Genomic DNA, 23029 nt, shown 5'->3' on the forward strand with positions numbered 1-23029 from the left:
CACTGCAACTTGGTGGTTTTAGGAGAGAAAAGCAAAGTGTAGACTTACTCTTTTCTAGCAGTGTTTCTATTCTAGCCTCCCAAGCTGCTCTTTGTGTCCAAGCACTAGGTAAGGCATAGAAAAATTTTAAAAATGGGAAAAGATTTGGTTGCCCCTTTGCAAGATTTTTATCTTCCAAAGAATTTTTGGGCTGTTTTCTGCATGGAAAAAATGTGTATTTTATCCTCATCTGAAGGCTATTAAGCCAGTTGCACAAGGTGAGTGGATGTGTAAAAATGGACTTGCAACTCTCTAACATGACACATGGCTATTGAAGACATCAAGGCAGAGAATTTCCGATTGCGTAATGTTCATCTTCCCAAATCTCTGCTGCCAGGTTGCTTTTAACAGTCCCAGTGGGTTGATGCCCAAACCCCATGGACTTGGACTCCCACCTCAGGCTGGTGGTCACAATGCCATCAGTGTGAGCTGAATTCGTATTTCAGGACACAAAACTGAGGTATTTAGCTATCTGGCTCTGGTGGTGGCTTCAGTTTGCCAAAGATGAAGGATAAACATGATGGTTTGATTTAATCTTTGGCAAATGCATCTTGCGGTCTGGCACAGAGCTGCACATCCAGCTTGCTGAGCCAGGACTGCTGCTCGTTGCAGATGACAAGGACGGTGTATCATGCAGAGGGATGTGGTTAGGCCTTGCTTCGCACCCATCCATCTGTCCACACCTGTGTGAGTGTTGCACTGTGTTTCCCTGAAAGCCCCAGCTCATGGTTGTGAGGAGGTGAAAGATGGTTCCAGCTGCCTTAACTCTCTCAAATATTTTTCACTGAAAGCATCTGTGTTTGTGGATGAAGTTTGAAAATGCTGATTCCTGAAGGTCCAGAAAATCCTGGACTTGTCTGCAGTCCCATCTCCCAGCTGTCTTTGTGCTGGGTTTGAGAGCGCATAGGATTTGCAGGTGCTGGTGAAGCTTGCCTAACACACCTCCTAAGAAAAGCCTGGTGCAGACTGTGGCTTGCAGGCGGATGCACATAAGCAGCTAATGAGAGCACAAATCTGTATTTCCAGGGGTGATTGTGTTCTGCCCTTCGTGCTTGCCAATGAGGTGTGTTTGAATTCATAGGAGTGCTGCCCTTCCTTGGCAGTCTGGTGCACAAGTGTCCGAGAGTAGGCGCAAGACGTGCTCTGTCACTGGGTGAAGAGGTTGCTGCCAAAATCTAATTGCTGCCACCTCTGTTGTGCTGGTTGAACTGCTTGTGCAATGCCCCCGATCTCATCCTACGAGGGACTAGATGGGCAGAGGAAGGCCTGCTATTTAACCTGCACATTATGGTGCTGCATCTGCCCGATCCGTGTCCATGTTGATAGGAGGCCGCATGGTTCATTGAAGAGGCTGGAAATTTCCCTCTCACCAACAGTGCGACTCAATTTCCAAACCAAAACCAAGGTCTAGCCTAGGGAAACATGAAGAGAGCAGGAGAAAAAAACAAATAGCATTTTTGTGGAGCTCACGAGCTAAGCAAGGTACCAGGCATCCCTTTGCATTGTCAAAGGGCATAAGCAGAAGAGTGTTTTTCTTCACAGACTCTTCCAGGGATGATGCACCAGGATCCAGCTTTTGGCTCTCTCTTCCCTCTGTCTGTTCACCTCTTCAGCTATCCTTTGTTTCTCAAGTGGATTTTTTTCCATCTGACTAACCAGTTTTCTCCAGCCCTACCTTCAGGAAGATGTTGGCCTCCAAAGCAAAATGACAGAAGTATTACCAGTGCACTGCTCCAACTGAGTCTTGCCCAGCCCATGCCACATCTTTCCTGCTTAGTTCAGTGTCCAAGCCTGTGGCACTCACATGAATTGAGCTAGCTCCATTTCAGACACTCTGTCTGTGCTCTTGGATCTTCAGTCAATTCAGCAATCCCAGTTGAGATCCCCTGGAGAGACCTTTGAATCTGGAGCCAACTCCCCTCAGACTGGCAGCAGTGTCCTTTAATGGTAAATCTTTCCATTGGGTTAATCTGGGACCAAAAAAACTCCCATCTTTGATCCATGGACAGCCTTTCTTGCATTCAGATGGCACTTGACCCCGTAGCTCACAGGCAGACTTCTGAGTGCTGGGTAATAGGATGGGGAATCCCTTTGGGGCAGATATAAAAGGAGGTATTTTCCAGCCAGCGGCCCAGGGATGGCCATCACTTGCTGATGATGTCTCCTAGGGCAGCTCTTTTCTTCACTCAGGCCTCTGTTGTCCAGCTGACATAGACTGGACTTTGTACCATATGGCTATCCACTCTGCTTCTTTTAACAGATTGCTGCTTTCTGTGGTTTGAAGGGCTTTTTCACAAGGTGCTGCCCACCAGTCAGTAGCTTGTGCTCCTCTGTCTCTGCACAAAGGGCCTCATTGCTTTCCTTGTGTGAGGGCAATATACTGAAGACCGATTCCCTGATTTTCTTAGCTGGAGCATTAATGCTAGCTCCTGGTCCTCATGCAGTCCCAGATGCGTGGCTGCATCTGTGGGCTCCTGGTGCTGTACAGGGGAACTGCTCACTGTGGATGCTGTTAAGAATATGCCCAGGTAAACTAAAACGCTTGAAAAAGAGGCGATCTTTAGGAGAGAGGATTGTTGGCAATTTTAAAGTGCAAGTACTGCTGTAGCCCTAAGGCTCAGCCTTAGGTATTTGAGAGAGTCTTTGTCTTGGCCAGCATCTGGGCTTTAAAGTTGTGCATTCTGGACAACTGGACGTTTGTTTTATTCAGGAGACTTTGCAGTTATCTACTGTTACTGGCTGCTTTTTATTCTCAACTGTAATGTTTTTTACAGCTGCTTTCCCAGAAATGCTTGTTACTTGCTTTGTGCAGATAAACATATGTTGAGATGTGCATAAACCAAGACAAAAAACAGCAGAATAATGATCCAGAATTAGATTACACTAAGGGATCTGCCATTCCAATAATGATACACTGGCCTGCTTCCTCAGAAGCTGCTGATAGCTGTGTGTCCTATTGCTTTTCTTTCTTTTCCCTCGCTTTTAATTGCTAGCAAATCTATGCTGATAACAAGGTCTCTGGATTCAGCTGCCCTTCCTTACTTGTTTCCTTTCCTCTGTGAAATGAGGCAGTGCCAGTAGTCTGGGGCTGGGGCAGTGATTGATATTGGGGCCTTCACAGTGTAGGGTGGCATGAAAACACGTTCTCCAGCCCAGCTAGCCCTGGGCTCCTTCCATATCCTGTGATGCAGCTGTTTCCCCACCGCAGGTCCCCTGTAAATATTTGCCACCTGGAGACAAATAACCCCCAGGTTTTCCCTATGCCCACCCTCTTTCCAGTCCCTAGGCTCACTTCCCCTAGGCTCTTCATGCCGAGCACTAACAGATGGATTGGCCTCTGCTGGGGTTATCATTCCCCTTCCAACTGCACCGGCATGAGCACATTAGGACAGGGAGATGCCTGTGCTGTACTGACCCTCCCCCCGGAGAAAAGGGAACCACTGTGGAAATTAAAGCAGCCCTGATTTGTGCTCAGCGGCAGAGGTGATGGCAGATTCACCCTGAGGATGAATGTCTATGTGCTACCATATACCTTCTGGGCTGGGGAGGTAGGTTGCTCAAAGGTGGTGCCAGTACATCCTCGGTTCAGTGCTTTCCTCTGCTGTTTGGCTTCCCACTGTGAATGACTACTCTTCTGCAGCCTGTATTTTTCCATGTCTTTTGAAATTGCTGTCTTGTTACGTATTTCAGCCCTTATCCATGCATCGCTCTTACGTAGTCTAGCCAGAAGGGGCACTAGCCATCTAATTTGAGCAGTTCTCCATTAGCTGTTTCTCTGATGACTGACTCCCTCTACTACTTCAAGGAAATGATTTGATTCTTTTTTCCTGGGGCCAATTAAAGGATAAGCCTGCTTCAGCACGGGTCACCTTGGGAAATGCATTCACACCCTCTTCTCCTCTACTTAAGCCATCAAAACTGAATGATCATCTTGCATCAGCTCAGCTCATGTCAGTAAATGAATGAAGAGGACATGTCAAAAGGGAAAGAAAATGATCCCCTTTAGCTTATCAGTGTCTATACAGAAAAGCTGCTGTATCTATGATTTTTGCTTTGTCTTCCCAGCTCTCAGTGTCTGGATGCCCAGTGCAGTTTGTTAAAGACCCTGGAGGTTTCCGGGTATCTATTTCCATCCCTAGACATCCCTGCTGAAAATGAATTCCTTTGCTTCCTTCCTAGCTCTCAGTTCAGTGCTTGTTGTGGATTATCTGCAGGCCAGATACTCATGTCTTGCAAGATGATGAGCTGGTCCTGAGTGCTTAGTGGACAGAAATTGGTTAGAGGACATCTATGTATTCCTCTTGGTGGTTGGTTTCTTTTGCCACCAGAAAATGGTTGTTCCCAGTGCTGTCCCACGCATCTGCTCTCCTTCTCTGATGGGACCACCTTCCCTCTCGTGAAGTGGAGTTAAAAATGTTTGCTTTGTGCAAAACTGTGCCGGAAATGCTAGTAAAACCTGCAGTGAGGGCCATGTTGTGCAGCACTTGGATTTCTACCCTCGGTGCTTGGGATGGGAGTGACTGAGGGGAAGCTGGGACTGGCTCAAGGTAACAAGGAGGCACTGGAGAAGGCACCTGACTTTTGGCAGCGGGGCAGCTGCAGCCATAGGGCAGTGGGTGGGAGGGAGTCCTTCCTCATCCCACTACCTTGTGGGTGCTGGGCAGAGCGTCGGTGTGTCTCAGAGGGGATGTCAAAAGCAAAAACGACTACTGTTTCTGCAGAGAGCTTTGCTGAGTGCCCAAATGGTTAGGAGCACAGCCGCCAGCTTGGTTTTTTTAAGCTGAAGCCACCCATGTGCTAAAGCAACCCTCTTCCCTATAGTATTTTTGTTAAGGTCATCTCCTGTAATTGTCCACAGCGAGACCCTTTGGCTTTGCCAACATCCCAGGCATATCTGGCTCTGGAGTCCTATCTCAGGTTTGGGTTTGTTTCCCTGTTTTGTGGACCCTCATAACCTTTTCACCCTAATAACCAAAATCGACTTAATCAGACCTGATCCTTCATAAAACATGGGCTTGGGTGACTGCAAATTAACCAGGACAGTCATTGTCCCTTGAAACATAATTCCTGCTGCACATCAGCATCATGACCCATTCATATCTCCCATCATGAAAGCCCTTTATTTGCTAACAGGCTTAACGTAAAGATTTCCTTGGGGCTTGTCTCTTCACAACTCGGCCAGACTTAATCCAGCTGTGAAATTCAACCACAGGATCAGGGAGTTCCAAGCAAGAAGTGACACACTGAGCTCTTCTGAATAATTAAAAAAAAAGCAAAATATGAAGGGATGTTTTCCCAAAGGCTGTTTACAAGTGAGATTGGCCAAAATAGGGGCAAGCTTCATTTGTAGGGTTGTCGATTCTGCGATAAGTGATTGACTGATTGCTGTGGGGTTGTAGGACCCTCATGTCCTGTGTGAAAAGGAAAAGCCTCTGGCTGGGGAGGGGAACATGTTATTTTTGTTAGCATTTAACAGACTTGCTTGATCTCAGGAGCACTGTGGTAGTTGTGGTTTTCCCTTCCTTCCCCTGCCCCTCACCTAATCCATCCTGTCCTGGGTTATCCACAGCATCCCTCTTCTTATTATAAGATTGTCTCAGACTCATCCCTCTAAGGAGTTAAGACCGACCACTGGGGGCCAAAACTCAAAGAACAGCCCCACCATCTCCTCAGCAGCCTCCCGAGGATAATTAACCTTGGGTTTGTGCCCTGCTTTGATTACCCCCCACTGAACGTTAATTAAAGCTTCCAGCAATTGCTTTGTGAAGTCTCGTCTGGTGCAAACCAAGTCACTGGGACGCAATCTGGTCCCTCGCTGGGAGAAATAAATGAGCCAGAGAAGGTTGCTTAGAAACAGATGCAGCTCTCTTTAATCTGTGCCCATCACCGGGCCCTGTTTTTCTTTGCGTTGGCTCTTGGTGTCTGTGCCTGATAATTCAAGTGGCTTTGCTGAGGGGCTGTTAGGAGGCCCTTTCTGGCCTTGTTCTTCTCAGAAGTAACGAGAGGCTCACGCTGCAGGGCTGGGGAGATGCCCTTTCTGCTTGGTGGCTGCTGGTGCCGTCCGGCCCCACTGCCTCATCTCCTCCAGGATGAAATCCCAGCTGCCAGAGTGGGGAAATGATGCTCTGCCACCCCTGGCTTTGCGAGGAGAGGAAGCGTGCTGACAGGCTGGAGAAGGCAGGTGGGAAGAGCCTGGACTCTGCAAGGCTGGGCCCCCAAATTACCTAGGTTTGCAGCCTTCCAGGGAAGAAATCTGCCAGCTCCATTTGTTTCAGCTGGCTTTTGAAGAGGGGTTATGCGGTAGATAAGCCAGCCAATATCTGGTTGGAGGTGTTTAGGATTTGATGGTGCCTGAATGGGCCAGGCTGATGACTGGCTTTTATCAGCCTGAACAATCAGATCCTATGTATGAGACTTTTCTCCTTTCCTTAATAGAAAGGGAATTGATATTGGGAGCACCTGCTAATATCTATCAAAGGAGAGTAATGCGACAGCAACTTTTTTTGTCTGGTTAATGTAAGCCGCGTTTGATCTCTGCACAACCGCCTTAGGCCTGGCAGCAGGAATCCAATGTGTGAAAGACGAGCTCCGAGTCGGCATCCCCTCTCTCGGAAATACCGGTGTCCTAAGCTGGCTCAGACAGCGATGAAAAAAATCTCCAGATGGAGATTTGATCTTCTCTTGCCTTTGTAAGCCTGGATGGGTCCATGCGGCCTGCACAAGCACAGCCGAACGGTGCCAGACAGACGGTGGTAATTCCCAATTTATGCTTAGCTCCTTTTAATCTATTTATTTCCAAGCACATCTTTACTGCCCTTGCAATTCTCAGATGGGGAAACTGAGGCACAAAGATCAGGCCTGAGCTTCCTTGAAGTTGGTCCAATCCAGCCCAGCTCCTGCCAGGTTTGGGGCCAGGTGCCCCTTGCTTGTCAAAGCCCAAAGCCTTACCTTGGCCCTGAACTCAGTGACAGCATGTACAGTGACAGGTCTCCTTATCCATCCGGGTCCCTGGTGCCTCAGAGGCTGCTGAGTGTCGGCAGGCATTTCTGAGGAGGCCCACGAGGGCTCATCCATGCTTGTGAATGCTCTGTCTTTCCCCATGGTGACAGCAGTGGGGCCACAAGCTACAGACTGAATCTGGCTGCTTTTGCTGTCAGGTTATAAAAATCAGCCCTGTAAGAAAGGAGCTTATAATGCAGTAGCAAAGAGCTCCTGAGTCTTGCCTCCACTGTTTCTTAGAGCTGGTATGGCTGGAGATCTCCCTGACCCAAGTGCTGCTGCATGGGCTATCCCTGACCGAGCTTAAATGCCTGTGGCAGTTCGCTACCTCTCTGGATTCAGCTGGGCAAGTTTCTCCCCTGGGAGGAAGAGGATGTCCTTGATTTTTGCGGCTGGTTCACTTTGGGCATTCGCTTTCTCCAGATTTCATCTCTCTTGCCTATAAATAACTCCTAAAAACATCTCTGCGGGTGATAATTAATCAGATTTGCACAGCCGCTCCAGCTGAAAGTACCTGACTTGTGAATGTCGGCTCCCCATCCTCCTCCAAACATGGAGTCACGGCTGGGACCGGGGCCACCACGGGGCCCATCACGGCAATGGGAAACCTCTGCTCCCCCAGCCTGGCTGGCAGGTTTTGTGTCCTAAGCTGTATCCCGAGGTGCCATATCCTGGAGAAAGGCAGCAAGTGCAGCCCAGATGGGAACGCAGGCATCATAGATAAGGAGTCTGGGTTCAAGGCCATGCTACTTTATTTATCAGCATCTTCCCCCTGCCGCCATGCTGAGCTCGCAACCTTTTAGCAGGGAGGAGCACAGGGCTGTGGGCCATTGCAGTGCCCTCACTCGGAGGGAAGCACGCACCAGCCACCCCAAATCAACCTCAGGGATGCGTGCGTGCATGCCACACTGGGTAATTTTGAGCTTTTAGGGCTTTCCCGCAGTGTAAAACAAGATTGACAGAGCATCCAGCAGCTCACGTGAAGCTCCTGGACCTGGAGTCACAAGCTCACAACCCTAGTCGCTGGCCGCAGTGGATATTTGTTTTTTAAGAAAGCCACCCAAAACTGCAGATTTTAAAAAACAAGTTAAATAATTGCAAGGCTTAGTGTGAGCATCTGAGAGAGACCACAGGATGAAGCAGCTCATGGCCTGCAGGCTTGTTTGCAGGTCTCCAGCCCTGGGAGTCCAGCTCAGGGCAAAAGGGGGGCGTTTCTCATCTGCAGGGACCTGCTCGTTCTTGCTCTGCCCTCGGATAACACGGGCTCTCAGATTTTGAGTACGCCTCGGCAGCGTGTCTGTGTATCTGCTGCAGACATCAGCACAGCTCGCTCCTTTTGGCAATTGAGCTGAAAGGCAGTCTCGATGCCTGAGCAGCCCCTCAGCCAGCCAGGGCAGCGATGCTGTGGGGAAGCAGCGGTCCTTAAGGCGAGCGGGGAAGGATGCAGCATTTGTTCCCACCGATAAGCGTTTTGGAGCAGAAACGGTGTTTCAGCCTGAGGCTTCTGCCTCCTCGAGTGCCTGAAGCAAGGTTCCCAAATCCACGTTTTGGCAGCAAACAGAGTGTTTTTCGGTCACAAGCCTCAGTGAGGCTGCGGAGTGCCTTCGGTTCCAGCAGGCGACAGGACCTGGGCCGGGGACTGCCCCTGAGCCAGGACTTCAGTCTGGCCATGGGAAATGGAGACACGTGATGGGGTGAACTCCCCACTGAGCTCTGCTCACCTGGGCTGTCGGGGCCGGACAGAGCCAGAGCTGGGAAGGAGCGAAAGAGCCTGAGAGCCGTCCTCAGCGGTGGTGGGAGATGCCTCGCTGCCGCCCTTGGGGACTGGAGCCCAGAGGTGAGCGGGAATGAGAACTGCCCCGTCACCAGTGCTGTTGATGCAGAAGAATGTCAGCAATTCCTGCCATTTCCTGCGGTCTGGCTGAGGGGAAGCAGCGAGAGAAAGGCGGCTAATGCATCTTCCCTCCAAGGCCACGGGCGCAGGCCATGTCCCGCTTTTTTTTTTTCCTTGCCAGTTTTTTTTTTCTTTTTTTGCAGATAGGCAATCTCATGGCCAGCAGTCGACCTAGGACAAGCAGCACTGCTCTAGCCCCCAGGCTGCGCTGCTGAGGTTCAGCCTTACTGTTGCAAGCGATGTTAAAAAACAGGCAAATAAAATGCAAAATAAAGAAGTCCTGGTGACAGAGCGGGAAGCAATGGCTCTCATCCCCTCTAACAGTTTTTAAGGGTTGCTAAATGAGCACTTGGAGATGGCGAGAGCTTTGTGAGGCTTGCAGCTGAGGCGGGAAGTGTTTGTACCTGTCCTCTCTCTAAGGGCAGCAAAGGGGTATTTTTGGCTGCTGAGGATGCATCTGAAGTGTACGCGTGGCTAAACGCCCCGGGTTTAAAAGCAGAGGGTCAGAGGGTTTGCTGGGGAAGCTCAGCCTGCAGCTGGATTTGTATCGCTGGACCATATTTTTTCCTGGCTGTTACTCAAATGATATGAAGGGTTTGTTAGTGTTGGTATTTGCCAGGTGGATAAATAACAAGTTGCCATCGGCTTCCAGAAACGCTGGTCCTCGACATGGGGAGCAGCAGGGTGACCAAAGCAAAATTGCTGGGAAAGCCTCTTATGTGCTCTGCAAAGCTCCTTGCCATCCCAGGAGGAACAGAGGGCTGCTTTTGATCAGAGGGAAAGACGGAGGCAGGAAAGTGAGCAATAACTAAGTGGAGGAATCCACCTGCCTGCACTTGCCTGGCAGGGATGGACATCTTTTTCCTTCCTCTTTCCCTGTCAGATGACAGGTATTAGCAATATCATAGTGTCCTCTGCTGGACATGGCTGAAATGGGACACGGCCACAGCACTTCTCTAGTCCCTGCACAAACCCTCGCCTGCTCAAGCCTCACCAGCACCACCCAGTCGCACATGGGGCCCCCCATAGAGGTTTGCACGCATGTTTTTATTTCTGCTTTTCTTTGTCCTCCTGAAAGCTGGAGATGAGCTGGGTTATTTCATGCCTAACTCCAACAACGGAGACGTGCTCCTTCAGCTGGGGCTTGTGTGTGGTGTTTCTAGATAGTTGTCAAGAGGATGAAAAATAGTGAAAATTATCTAAAATTGAATGAGGTTTTTGGTTTTGTTCATCTTTTTAAATTTCAGTCCCCCTCCCCCCCTTTTCTCTCCTCTTTAAAGGGAGTGAAAAGGAGAGGAGAAGGATACCTCATTTCTGGTGCTGTTTTGCTCTGTTGGAGAGCTTTCCAAAGTGTAATGTAATCCACGGGCATTTTGCATCATCCTTGCTTCCCCCAGCTCTTTTCCTCCATCTACACAAAAAGTTTTGAGTTAAAAAAAGACCACAAACAGCTACAATCAAGATTTCTTTTAAAAATTCTGTTCATCTAATCTGAAATTAAGGTGATTTTCGCTTGTCCACTCGGAGAAAGTCACTAGACTGATCTGGAGCCTGTTTATAGCAGAGTATGCAAAAAACTTTGCCATAATGATGTTTTAAAGTGTTTTTGTACATTTTCAAATGGTTGCAACCCTGCGCTCAGAGTTAGCTGAAGGTTTGGTTCGCTTTGGTCTCCCTCTACCCTGTTAGCCAGGAGTGATGAGTGATGTGGAGCGTGCCAGCCAAACACGTCTGTGAAAAATGCCCTGAGCCACTTGGCTTCTTCCTGCAGCGTTCCTGTCTCTCACCAACCTGCGTGCCCCTTTCTTGGTCTTTCCATTCCTATTTAATGGTGTGCTAGGCAATGAGAGGCCTTGCTGGGGCTTGTTTCCAGAGGTACTGAGGAGCATCACACAGAAACGCCGCCATGACCCCCAAGTTGTGTTCTCACCCCCCATCCAGCCAGGGACAGTGTCTCCGCAGGGACCGCCAGCGCTGCGAAAGCTGTGTTTTAAAAGGAGGTCGGCTCTCATGCACTGCGGGGACTCCTTCCCCTTGTGCAAGGCAAGAGGTTTCCTTACATTTACCAGGGGTAGAAGGACAGGAGGGGAAGGCAAAGGATGAAAAGTCAGTGTTGGTCCTTGGCAGATTGCTCATGGCATGAAACCCAAGAGGACCTGGCACTGCTGCGGGGAAGGGCTGAGGTGGGCCCTACCTACCTCCTTTGCCTTCCTCTTAATTCTGCAAAGACATTAAAATTGCCTGGACCTCCCTAACAAAGTGAAAGATCTCACAGTGAGCATGGCTAGTGCATGCGAGAGGAGGAGAGGGACCATGTTCTTCAGCTTAATGGCTTCCACTAAGGTACCCACATTTTCAAATGTAGATAGAAAATAAAAGCACCAGGTACTCAGCAGGACTGCTGTTTGGAAGGAGGGCTGCCATGACATACCACAATGCTCCAGCCCATTTTGAGTTCTGAATACGAACTTACACTTAAGGTCCTTTCTGAAGCATGGCTCAGACCTAGATGTGCTTTTCCATAAGTAGCACATACAGGGAGAATGGGATAGCCTGAAGACCTAACCTCGTAGCAAGTGCTGATTGACTAAGTGCTAAAATGATGATATGTGGGAAAGATGGAGGGATTGGTGTTCTCTAGCAGGTGTGTGTGACCTGGGAAGTGAGAGTTTAAATTGATAGGGCTGTACTGCAGTGAGAGGAGACTGGCACCGGTGGCCAACAGAATTGCATGCTTACCTTTCAGTCCATTTAATGTCAATCATTTACAGGCTAAGGGATTTATTTGATTGATATTCTCAGGAGACACATGGAGTCTCTGTGTCTTTTGCTCAACTATAGGCTAAGATGGTTGAAGCAGCAAGCTGGCAATTTTGTGATCCTTACAATACCCAAACATGTATTTGCATTCAGAGAACCCTGCATTTTCCTGCTTTCTTGCTTTTGAGGCACATGCAATGCTGTGTTCCTTAGTGCTGAGAAATGGCTTTTATGCATTAAGATGGCTTTCACTGAGGATGTCACATACTGTTGCATTGAAACTTCCCCTTCCCCAGCTCCATCTTCATCACAGACAAATGTCCAACCCCATACCTCTCAAGTCAGAAAATACAAAAGCCATTATTGTTAGTATTGGGGGTTTATTTGTAGGGCTGGGGCTTGGGTCTTTAACACAACATCTCTTACAAACAGTGAATCAGGTGGATTTTTAAAACATTGCTTGCAAAGATTGCCATCACCTAACAGGCCAGCTCCACATATAGACCTCTGCCTGATGGGGAACCTGGGTGAAACAGCAGGAACTTTACAACCACTTCTGCACCAAAAACTTGACTGAGTTCAGGGTATTGTAAACACACACATGATCCATTTAAGATGTGCGTTTAGCTTGGCTTGTGTGACACATACTGTCAATTTATAACATTTGCCTCTTCCATAGCAGCTGCTATACAGTTTTCAAAGTGCGTGGTAAACCTGGTGTTCTTACACCAGAGCAAATGTTTCTACTAAAGCCATTAGAGCAAAGCCTTATAAAAATCCCTGTATATCTCCACTGCATGTAGAAGGTTAAAAAAAAAAAAAAAAAAAAAAAGAAGAAGAAGAAAACAGACAGAAAAGGAAAAATGACATCATGAGTCCTCAGTACACCAGGAAAAGTGGAAGCCAGGAGTCCTGGTCTTCCCACTGATACCTTCCCAAGTGACTGAAGCACTACTATACAAATTATTTTTAACAACTGATTCTTAATGAAAGACATGGATTATAACAAGTGAAACAACCTCCCCTGTGGCACTAGTTTAAAGGAAATGCTATCATTTCTTGACTGAAAGCCAGCAATTAGTTTAGTGAGATTTGGGATGTTCTGTGATCCTTGCATATTGGAGCAGAGGCCTTATCTCCCACCACCAGTCTCATCTGTTAGTGGGACTTGGATTTGGTTGGTTTGCTGGTCCTTCCCTTCTTATGGAAGCACCTCCGGAAGCAGAAGAGGCAGCACTCCAGAGAGATGAACATGGAGAGAAGCACCACAGCCAGGAGGAAGGCGAAGACATCCAGGGAATGGTACTGGATCCAGTTGAGTTCATGAGCAGCAGGTCGCAAGTGTGGGGCCCCTTTGTGTCTCATCACAAACTCCACCCAGTGCACGGCCAGATCCAGCGGGTGGATGGGTCTGTCCAGATGAAGCTCCGAGAGACGCTTGATGTTCTCTTTGTACCTGCCAAGAAAAGAAGCCAGGTTTTTCCAATGACTTTGTGTTTAGAAAGTTTGAGAAGGCTGCGTATCTCTAGAAAAAGAAAGGATGTAGCATCTGTTGTCTGATGGACCACAGGGAGCTTCCTTGTGTGTTCCTGCCTGTCAAAGGGAAGGGTAATGGCAAGTTTAGGGGCCTGCAAAAGTGCTGCTTTCAATAACAAAAAAAAGGAGAAATGGTATCAAAAGAAGTAGAAAAGCTTAGTTTGAGCTGCCAGCAAAATCTCTCGGATGAAGGATGAAGGCAGCTGGCTGAAATGTGAGCCTGGCTGTAGAAAAGCCATCCATCTCAAGAGCAGAGTGTATAAATTATTGTCACAGGAACAATGGTTAGGAAACGATGGTAATAAGGTACCATTACTCAAAAACATGATGGGGAAGAGGATGCCAATAAACTGAGAGGCCCTAATTATAACAGAGAACAGGAGAGGGGAAGAGGAGGGTATGTTTTAAAGCTCCCCTTGGCTGCGATGCCTTAAAACCCCCTGGGAATGCTGATTGTGATACTATGGTGTCTAGTGCGGTTCCTTGCACCACTTCAGCATATCCTTGCATATTGCTTCTGCTTTGTGCTGGATTTGTCCAGCATTGCTGAGCCAGGCAGCATCTTAACTTGAATACTGCTCCTTATGAACACTAGGGAAAAAGAAGTGACAGAGAAAACTGGTCTGTAGAATAAATTCATGATAACAGCTATGTTTAGTGAATCTTGCCAGCTGGAAGGCAATGCCTCTGGATGCAATATCAGCCTCTGGACTATTCTGGGGCACTGCCACTTGTCTCCCTCCTCCTACTGCTGTGCAGACAGCTTCTCTGGCTATGCCTACCAGTTCATTATCCAGCCAGGAGGACTGAGATAGCAGGGGAGGCAATCCTGGTCCTGAGGCTGGCCTGCAAGGTAGACCCTCAGGATAGCCAGAGGAGAGGCAGCTGGGATGGGGAAGTGGTTAGAGGGAGCCCCAGGAAGGAGAATGCCCTGGCTGGGGAAATGAAGTGGAGTTAGTTGCTTCATGCAAAGAAAATCAGTGAGGCAACTGACACTTTCAGCCTTTTCAGGCTCCCCACTGACTCATTTTGCCACTGATTTGGGGAACAAAAGCACAGTTTGCCACATCTCCCTCCACTGCTTGCCTTTCCCCCCCCCCGCATTGTGTCAAAGATCTCTACATCACTGCCTGGAAAACTTGGTTTTAACCATACAACGTATCTTTTGTCAACCTGATTTCTTCCATTGCATTTATACCCCATCTTCTCTGATACCTGCATCCTCTCAGATCAGCCAGGTCTCATCACCTAATGCTCATAATACCAGGCAGTGAGGATGGGGCTGTTATAATGACAGGATGAGGCAAACCCTGGGCAAGCACTGACTTCTCAGTGATGTAACACCTTTGATGTAAGAAGAGAAATGATTAGTGTTCTGTTAAACTGGAAGCTAGAGTGCTGGTGGTATAGTCAACACTAGAAGGAGAAGGCTGTGCTTCTATTACTGACTTTTTATCATTAATAACTGCACGCAGGGCATCGGATATGTCCTTTGAAGTCATTTCAAGTATATTCAGCGTCAGTCCTGCTCCCCGTGTCTCGACTCGCTTGGCGTTGTCCATCTGGTCTCCAAATAAAGGCATCAGTACCATTGGCACTGCATTGCATATGGCTTCGTAAACACCATGTGAGCCTCCGTGGGTAATAAAGGCACGAGTCTTAGGGTGAGCTGTGGAGGAAAGAAAGACTTGCTTAGCCATTTGATTTGTTAAGTCACAGTAGCATGTCCTTGGAGAGAAAGTTGCACAAAAATATCACTGGTAGGTATAAATCAAGAACTTCGGTTTGCATGTGGGTCATCACTTATGGACAGACTTAGGGCTGCAGAGAACAGGGCGTTACAGGGTATTGAATGAGCCATGGATTGCAGAGTTCCATCGCAGTTTTGGTAGTCTCTGGAAAGCCTTGGATAACCCTCTAAAGCTTCTCACATTTCAGGCTGAAATCACAGCCCAAGTGAAGTCAAAGAGGATGTGACCACTGGTTGTTTTTATCGTGTCTTTCCATTCGCTGGTTTTGCAGCTCTCCCACAGCCAAGCCCTGTCACTATCTTCCTGTTGTCTAATCAACATATGCACTCCTGACAAGAACAGGTACAACATCACCACTTGAAAAACAGAAGGATCTGCCTGGAAGCACTCACTCAGGGAACTTAAATTCCCTCTTCAGTCCAATAGAGAACAGCAGAGCAACAACCCATGGTTGAGTGTTGAGGCTAGATAGAAATAAAGGCCCAAGTTTTTGACAGTGAGCATAATCAAGTGTTGGAACACTTTTCCAGTGTTCTTCTATAATTCAACAATTTTGAAATTACAACCTGGTTCAAGCAGTAATGGCTTTATGGAAGTCCTGTGACCCACTGTGATGCAAGGAGTCAGTGCAGATAATGGTAATGGTGCCTTACAACTGCCTTATCACATTAAAAGAAACATGCTGAATTATGTACAGATCATCCAAGATGCCTCAAACCTACCTAGAAGATCATTCTGTGGCAGCCATTTGACTAGCTTTACATTGTTTGGCAGGTTGGAGGGCACCTGTCCCGTGTAACGCCAGAGAACCTTTCAGGAGAAAAAAACCACAAGATTAAATCTCAGCAAGCGACCTCTTGCCGCTCCTCCGTGGGTTTTTTAAAATACAGCTGAAATGTCAGTGATGCACAAAGCCTGTTTCATTAACAATCGTAGCAGGGATGATGTTTCATTCTGCCGGGGGGAGCAGGAGAAAGAAGGGAAGACTATGCACACTGGAAGCCAAAGATACTATATTTGAAGACAGTGCTGACTTGCTGTGCTGGAAGCAGGAGAGGAAAACTGTACCGTCTGAGGGACTGATCCCAAGGCTTCTGTGATTTCTATGGCTTTCTTCATTGGGATCTCAGAGACCATGGAGCCCAGAGAGAAGACCACAATGCCATGTTCTCCAGAGGCATTCACAATGGCTTCGAATTCCTGCAAACACAAAGAACATCCTCAGTCAAAATCCTTCCCACGTCATAAGCCAGAATTGCTGTTGCGCATCCACCAAACTGTCTGGAAAGGCGATAAAATGAACAGGCAATGTAACTAAAATTTTGATCAGGATAATTATTTATCTATATGTAAATGAGTCCCAGAGAAGCAATTAGGACAGGTGGATGAGTGAAGTTAAGCCAGTGAATGTCTGCAGAACTGGGGCCCTAGGCAAGATTCAGTATGGACATGAGAAAAAGTTTACTAAAAACAGTCATGTAGCAAACCCTGCCTGTTCAAAGTCTTCAGTTTCTGTGCAAATGAAAAAGAGGAATTAAAAAAGATGAATTGAAAAAGACCGGTTAAACAGATCTATTCATCATCATATTTTGCCTAGCAACCAGCCCCTAGGTAAACACACTGTGCTTTATTTTGACATTTATTGCATGTCAGATGATCTGGATTTAGAGCTGACATTCTTCTTTTCAGACCATGAAGTTGCAAGAGAGAATTAAAATGAAAAAAGAAAAGTATCCTGAGAGTAAATAGCTTTACCTACTAGTATCTGCATTTATTGGGTCTGTCTTGAGTATGATAATATTGAACTGCTGCCAATTTTATTATCTGTTTTATTTATTTGATTTAAATACAAGATGGACTGGAAGGGCTGTCACTAGAATCCAAGAACACAAGGATTCTGATGAAGCATGAAAAGAGCTGAAGGCTGGAACAAAAATCCTGTGCCATAGAAAAACATTTGGTGAAGCCAAGGAAGGGAGGACAAAACTGGAGGGAATCGCTTGGGCATCAGGCATAAAATGAATATTTTAATCTCAATATAATGCAACAAATGTTCTTGCAAGTCTGTTAATTAAAATGTAATGTCTTGGGTCCGAGGGATAACCAAAACCAACTGTCTTAATTTATGCTCTGTTATATGTTTTCATGGCTGACCAGACTACTGTGGCCCTTCGTTTGAGACTGGATCCCAAACAGAAGGAGCCTTTGAAGGTTTACTGACAGTGGCACCCCAAACAGCAGAATAGATGCTCTCAGGTGCAAACCAGGTGAGCTCTATCTCTAATTTCAGGGCTTGATTCTGTCGTACAAGATTTATCTCAAGACGTGTTCTCTATAAGTCTTTAGATATCTGGTTAGGAACTCAGGGCTCAATTCAGGATAAATTCACTGAGATTTGAAACTGCCCCAGGCTCCTAGATGAATTACGTATGTGCTTTTGGTACAAAATTCTTTGGTCAGCGGCTGACTTGCGTTTTTAGGTTCCTGACCCAGTGGATCAGATACACCATGGATGCTGTTTCAGGAATATTTGGCCCCATTTATTTTCTGTGGGACCATTCCCATTAGTTTTACTGTGTCCTTTAAATGTTTTTGTGTACCAAGGTCTGCCTTTCTGCTCAGAAATGCCTCCACTACCATTACGAAACTTTTTGCAGCCATGCTTTGAAAATATGTGGATTATTTTGGTTTCTTTCATGTATGTATACATTTTAACCAGTATCTGCTCAGCAGGAAGCAATGCTCAACGTTCAGATGTACACAACCAGGTGGGGGCAGCACACCATCTTCATAAATAGGATCTGCAGTAGACACTCACTGAAAAACGAGAGAAAGCATTAGGAAACTGGCAGATTGCATGCCGGAAAGTGGCAGACATCCCCTGTTTGGGATGTTTGGCATAGTTCAGGCAAAATACACTTGTAGTCCACACCTGGAACAGAGTTTTTAACATAAAACATGCAGATAAGTTGCTACTTCACTGTGGGGCAAGGATTTCAAGGATTCACGTCTGCCACAGTCTCTGAAATTCCTTCATAAATCGTCCTCTGCTCGAGGGCAAAGGACTAGCGCTATTGGGCCTGCTGCGTCACCCTGGCTAGCAGCAAGTCACAGAATCACCGAATGGTTGAGGTTGAAAGGGACCTCTGGCGATCACCTAGAGCTGGTTACCCAGGACTCCGGTCTGGGTGGCATTTGAATACCTCCAAGGATGGGGACTCCACAACCTCTCTGGGCAACCTGTTCCAGTGCTTTGTTATCCTCACAGTAAAGTGGTTTTTCCTTAGATTCAGAGAGAGCTTCCTGTGTTTCAGTTTGTGCCCGTTGCCTCTCATCCTGTCACTGGGCACCACTGAAAAGAGTCTAGCCCCAACCTCTTTACACCCTCCCTTCAGGTATTTATACATATAGATAGGATCCCCCTCAGCCTTCTCTTTTCCAGGCTAAACAATCCCAGTCTTGTAAACAGATATACAAAATGAAATTACTGAAAACAGAAAACAGGCAGCTTTTCATGGGTGCTTGTCTGGAAATCTGAAGATCTCTCACAACGTAACTTTCTCCTCATTGCAAAAGGGATGAAAGGGTGCAAAATGCTTTCTTAACCATTTTCACTTTGCTCTTTCGCCTATTCCTTGTTCCTGATCGAAGCTCCATCTAATGGTGGAAGCAAACAGTGCAGTCATATTTGAACTAAGGAAAAAAAGTAACTAACCTGTGACAACGATTTTTCCCGAGTGCAGCTTATGCCTCCGACTAAAATCATATTGGGCATTACAGGCCTGGGGTACTCAAATACAAAATCAAATTTCATGAGCCAAATGGATGCACGACTTAAAAGCTCCAGCAATGTTGCCTCTTGTCGGAGGAATTCTTTGATCAAATGATCATACGGTGAGTAAAGAAAAAGGCAAACCAGAGAACTGCTCAAGCTAACTATGAGATTGTGCACACGCTGGGGAAATGTCATGCGATCTGTATAGCATGTGAAGAAGCGTGGAATGTAAGAAGGAGGATTCGGACAGAGGGTAGCATGGAAGTCTAAACCGCATGGAAGTCCCCGTAGGAGGTACACAGAAGGTATGGAGAGATGTTCAGCCACTATCTGTCCGCATGGAAAAAAAGGATCCATAAAGACAGCATCAAATGCACTTTCTTCAAGGTATTTGATCAGCTGTCTGTCAGCTAGAAGCCGTTTGCAAGAATCAAAAAAGATTGTTATAATATTTGCCATTTTTGCCAATTTTTGCAAGAAGGGTTCAGGTGTGAAAATCTTATAGCCCAGCTTTTTAAATTCTGCCTCCACATACTCCTTGCTGTAGGACACAGAGTATGTTTTCATGGTGTAATGGGCCGATGAATCTATCCGCAAATTTATCTCTGGCGCAAGAACCACTATTTCATGTCCTCTCTGTCTGAGCCTCTCCACAACTGGGCGCATGCTGAGCCAGTGACTGCCATCAATAGGTATAACCAGAAGCTTTCCCCCTTCAGAAAAGGTCCACAAAATCGGGAAAAATACAGCCCAGGTGACAATGGAATTAAATCCTGGAATCAGAGAAACCATTTTCCTCATGCAGCAGAATATGTCGGCAAGGTTTTAAATGCCTGTGAAACTATTGCAGGGACAAAGAATTGGTCGTGTGTTACTTTGCACTCTGATCTTAACTAAGGGAAATGTTTAATTTTTAATGGATGTTTGTGAGAGGAAATGAAGGTAATATTTAACTTTTATTTGGGTAAAAGTTGCACTACTCATCTACACACACCGTGATGGCGCTAAGCAACTGGGCACTGCAGAGTAAAGCTGAATGCCTGAATTTACACTAGGGCATTCAAATGCTTAACAGAGCCACGAATGGAAGGTAGCACCTTACTAAGACATCACAAGCTTATTAATATCCAGTTGATTATGAACTTCCTGCCTTGAGTCTGTTCAGTTGATTGGACAGTCTTGGATCTGACCTTTGTGCTGTTAGTTTAAACAAGAGGTAACAATTGACAGAGATTTGATAAGCTATGGGTTGGTATGGTTTATCTTCAGCTTTATTTCTATATTACAGCAGATATCGGAACGAAAGTCCTCAGTTTAGCAATTAACGCAGTGCAGTCTTAACAATAACTTCTGCTGTTGCAACACCTTTGTAGTCTGAAAAGCAGTGTCAGTGACTGACATCTGCACTATTTAAGCAACCCACTAGGGAGATCGAAACAAGTCAAACAGTGAGAGTAGATAAAATCCTGAAGGCTTCTTTTTCCAGTCATGTATGCTATCTTCCACTGCTGCTTACACAAATTCAGCAGCAAAGCAGCTCCTGTTACTGTGTTTGATTATGTACCTTGCTAAGTTTTGGGGTATTTGTCTGCATCATCAATCTCTATGGCACGCTATGTATATACATAGAGTTAGTTCTAAATTTCCATTTTTTTTGTCCAATGAAGTCTCCGGAAATTATCAAACATTCCACAGTTGTTTGGGGTAGTAAATCTAATGACTTCAATTTTTTTGTCATTTATGTAAATATAGCACATATGGCATGAGTATCTAATACGTTCATGCCTAGCTAGGCTGTACCTAGGCATGGGCAATGACATGACTTAACCTAAGCTCTCCTTGGCAGAAACCTTTCAGCTGCTTGCAATGCAACAAATCTACAGTTTTGTGATCAGTTGTTAGAGCCTGAAATTCCCACTTCCAAGTCACAGTATCTTGGCATTCAATCACATATTGTCTCAAGCACAAATACCATTATAGGACAGACTTAAAAAAAGCAAAGCTCTTAAATAATCTCTAATAAATGCTGTAATACTCTCAACCTAAAAAATGACTAACCTTTGATAATGGTTTCTTCTGCTTACAGTTGACGCCTCCAACATAGATCATATTTGGCATTATTGGGCGTGGATACTCAAAAACAAAGTCATATCTCATCAGCCAAATGGATGCTGTGCTAAACAGTTCCAGTATTGTTACATCTCTGTGAAGAAACTCAGATGCCAAGTTCTCATATTCTGAATATAGCAGATAGCAAAGTAAATGCTCTGAAAGACCAACCAGGAGGTTTTTCACACGCTCTGTAAACATCATGTGGTCTGAATTGGCTGTGAAAAGTCTCGGCACATAAGAAGAAGGATTAGGACAGTGGGTGGCTTTGTAGTCTAAGCCACATGGAAGACCACGCATGAAGTACACTGAAGGGAGAGAGAGAAATTCAGCAACAATTGGTCCACAGGGCAACACAGGATCCATCATAATGGCATCAAAGTTGCTATCCTGGAGGTATTTCATTAGCTCTTCATCATATAAAAGATGCCGACAGGTAGAAGAGAACATGGTGGCCATTTTTGATATATTTTTGAGCATAATTGTAATTTTTTCTAGAAGGGGAGGGTTCTGAAAACAACTTTCACCAATGGCATGGTAATATCTATCCAAAGATTCCTGTGTGTAAGGCACAGAGTATGTTTTGATGGTGAAATTTTCTGAGCTTTTCATGAGCAAAGAGGCTTCCGGAATTACTGCAACAATATCATGTCCCCTTTCCCAGAGTTTCTCCACAACCACACGCATGCTCAGCCAGTGACTTCCATCCTGAGGCACAACCAAGAGCTTCCTAGCTTCTGCCAAACTCCAGAAAGACAGAAGAAGGACAAGGCCAGCATTTATCTGGTACCTCCCCATAACTGTCATAAAGCTGTTGACAAGAAAGAAAAGAAGGAAAAAAAGAACTGCTCCTTCGTACCTTTTCCATGCAGTATGTGAAAGCAAAAACTAGTAGTACCTCATTTATAACTTCATGATCTTTCACCTTTACCTCTACAAAATGTTTGCTGAGGCAGGTTGTTGGAGTTCAAAGATCACATTTTAAACCACACTAAAAACATTGATAAGAGTGCCATCAAGGGAGTTCCAGCAACAAGTATTTAAGCAATCTTTAGTGATTCAGCACAATTAGCAGGGTCTTAGATTAGGAGAGGTAGCAGCTATGGGTGGAGAGACTTTTCTGGGTCAGGGTTCTCTGAAGTGAGTCATTGTGCTCTGGACTGTACTATGCCAGATTCAAGTCAGGAGTGCCACTTCCCAACTTTCACTGCCACTAAGTGTCTCCAGAGAGTTTATTTTTAAATTTTTAAAGAAATATAACACTCAGAAGAACTACCATTGTGCTGTTGACATGAAAGACCCAAATCCCCAACTTTCTCTCTAAAATCTTTGCTAAGAAAGCTTCCTGAAGGTCACATAGTACGTTCTAAAATGTGAGGAGCCAGCATTCAAAACAGTGGGGGTCACTGGAGTTTGGATAACATATTAACCAAACACCTTTCTATGTAGTTGATGATGCAGCAGAATTTGCAGTCCTTGCTCAAGAGGGGCTATGCGCGTTCATAGCTGAGTGGCTCTGGGCCAAACGACCTTTTTAAAGTTCTTAAAAATAGCTACTTTTTAAAAGAAGCTACTAATGCTTGCCTGTGGTATCAGACAATAGGAAGACCACACTTCTTCTGTCCTGTGGCTACCAGAAAGGAAGACTGAATTTCCACGATATTTTTGTATGTGCTGTACTAAGATTCTGAAGGTATCACATAGAAAAATATTCACATTGGATATCCTGTTCTCTGCAATACCCTACAGCAGCCAACAAATACCTGAAGGGGAGTAACAGAGATGATGGACCCAAGCTGTTCTGGGTAGCAGTAAATGGTGTATCAAGGGGCCATGGCCACACATTGCAGCGTGGGAGATACAGTTTGAACATTTGGAAGCTCTTCATCTCTCACATTTTCAAGACTTGCTGACCTGATCTTGTTTGGAGAAAAGTCCAACTCCAAGGACTCATTTAGGTATCCAAATCATGTCGACTTGAATGGAATTTATATGCCTAATTATTCTTGAGAACCTTGGCTGAAGTTGCATTAAATGAGACCCAGGGCATAGCTAAGTGAATGAAACAGCTGCCTATAGATAAAGTGTTCTTAGATCAGGAGAACATGTAAAGATGTGAAAACTTCCAAGATGAACCTAGAAAAACAGATATCTGCAGTTCATGCT

The 23029-nt window shown here is 45.9% G+C and overlaps 1 protein-coding gene across 6 annotated transcripts in view; it reads right to left on the bottom strand.

Moving 5' to 3' along the window:
- Positions 1-12052: 12052 nt before the first annotated feature.
- LOC112986625 (UDP-glucuronosyltransferase 1A1-like) overlaps positions 12053-23029 on the bottom strand; it is a 37967-nt gene continuing 26990 nt past the window's right edge. For 4 of the 6 annotated variants that reach the window (XM_026106000.2, XM_026106001.2, XM_026105996.2 and 1 more), the window contains exons 2-5: positions 16048-16179; positions 15702-15789; positions 14678-14897; positions 12053-13148 (exon numbers count right to left, since the gene is read on the bottom strand). In XM_026106000.2, the coding sequence (XP_025961785.1) occupies positions 12851-13148; positions 14678-14897; positions 15702-15789; positions 16048-16179 (738 nt within the window). In that variant the 3' untranslated portion in view covers positions 12053-12850. Of the gene's footprint in view, positions 13149-14677; positions 14898-15701; positions 15790-16047; positions 16180-18694; positions 19568-20812; positions 21722-23029 lie in introns of those variants that run through there. The other 2 variants (XM_064515470.1, XM_026105998.2) reach the window with 2 other exon arrangements.

The sequence above is a fragment of the Dromaius novaehollandiae genome, chromosome 7 (assembly GCF_036370855.1).
Source record: "Dromaius novaehollandiae isolate bDroNov1 chromosome 7, bDroNov1.hap1, whole genome shotgun sequence".
NCBI classification, from domain to species: Eukaryota; Metazoa; Chordata; class Aves; order Casuariiformes; family Dromaiidae; genus Dromaius; species Dromaius novaehollandiae.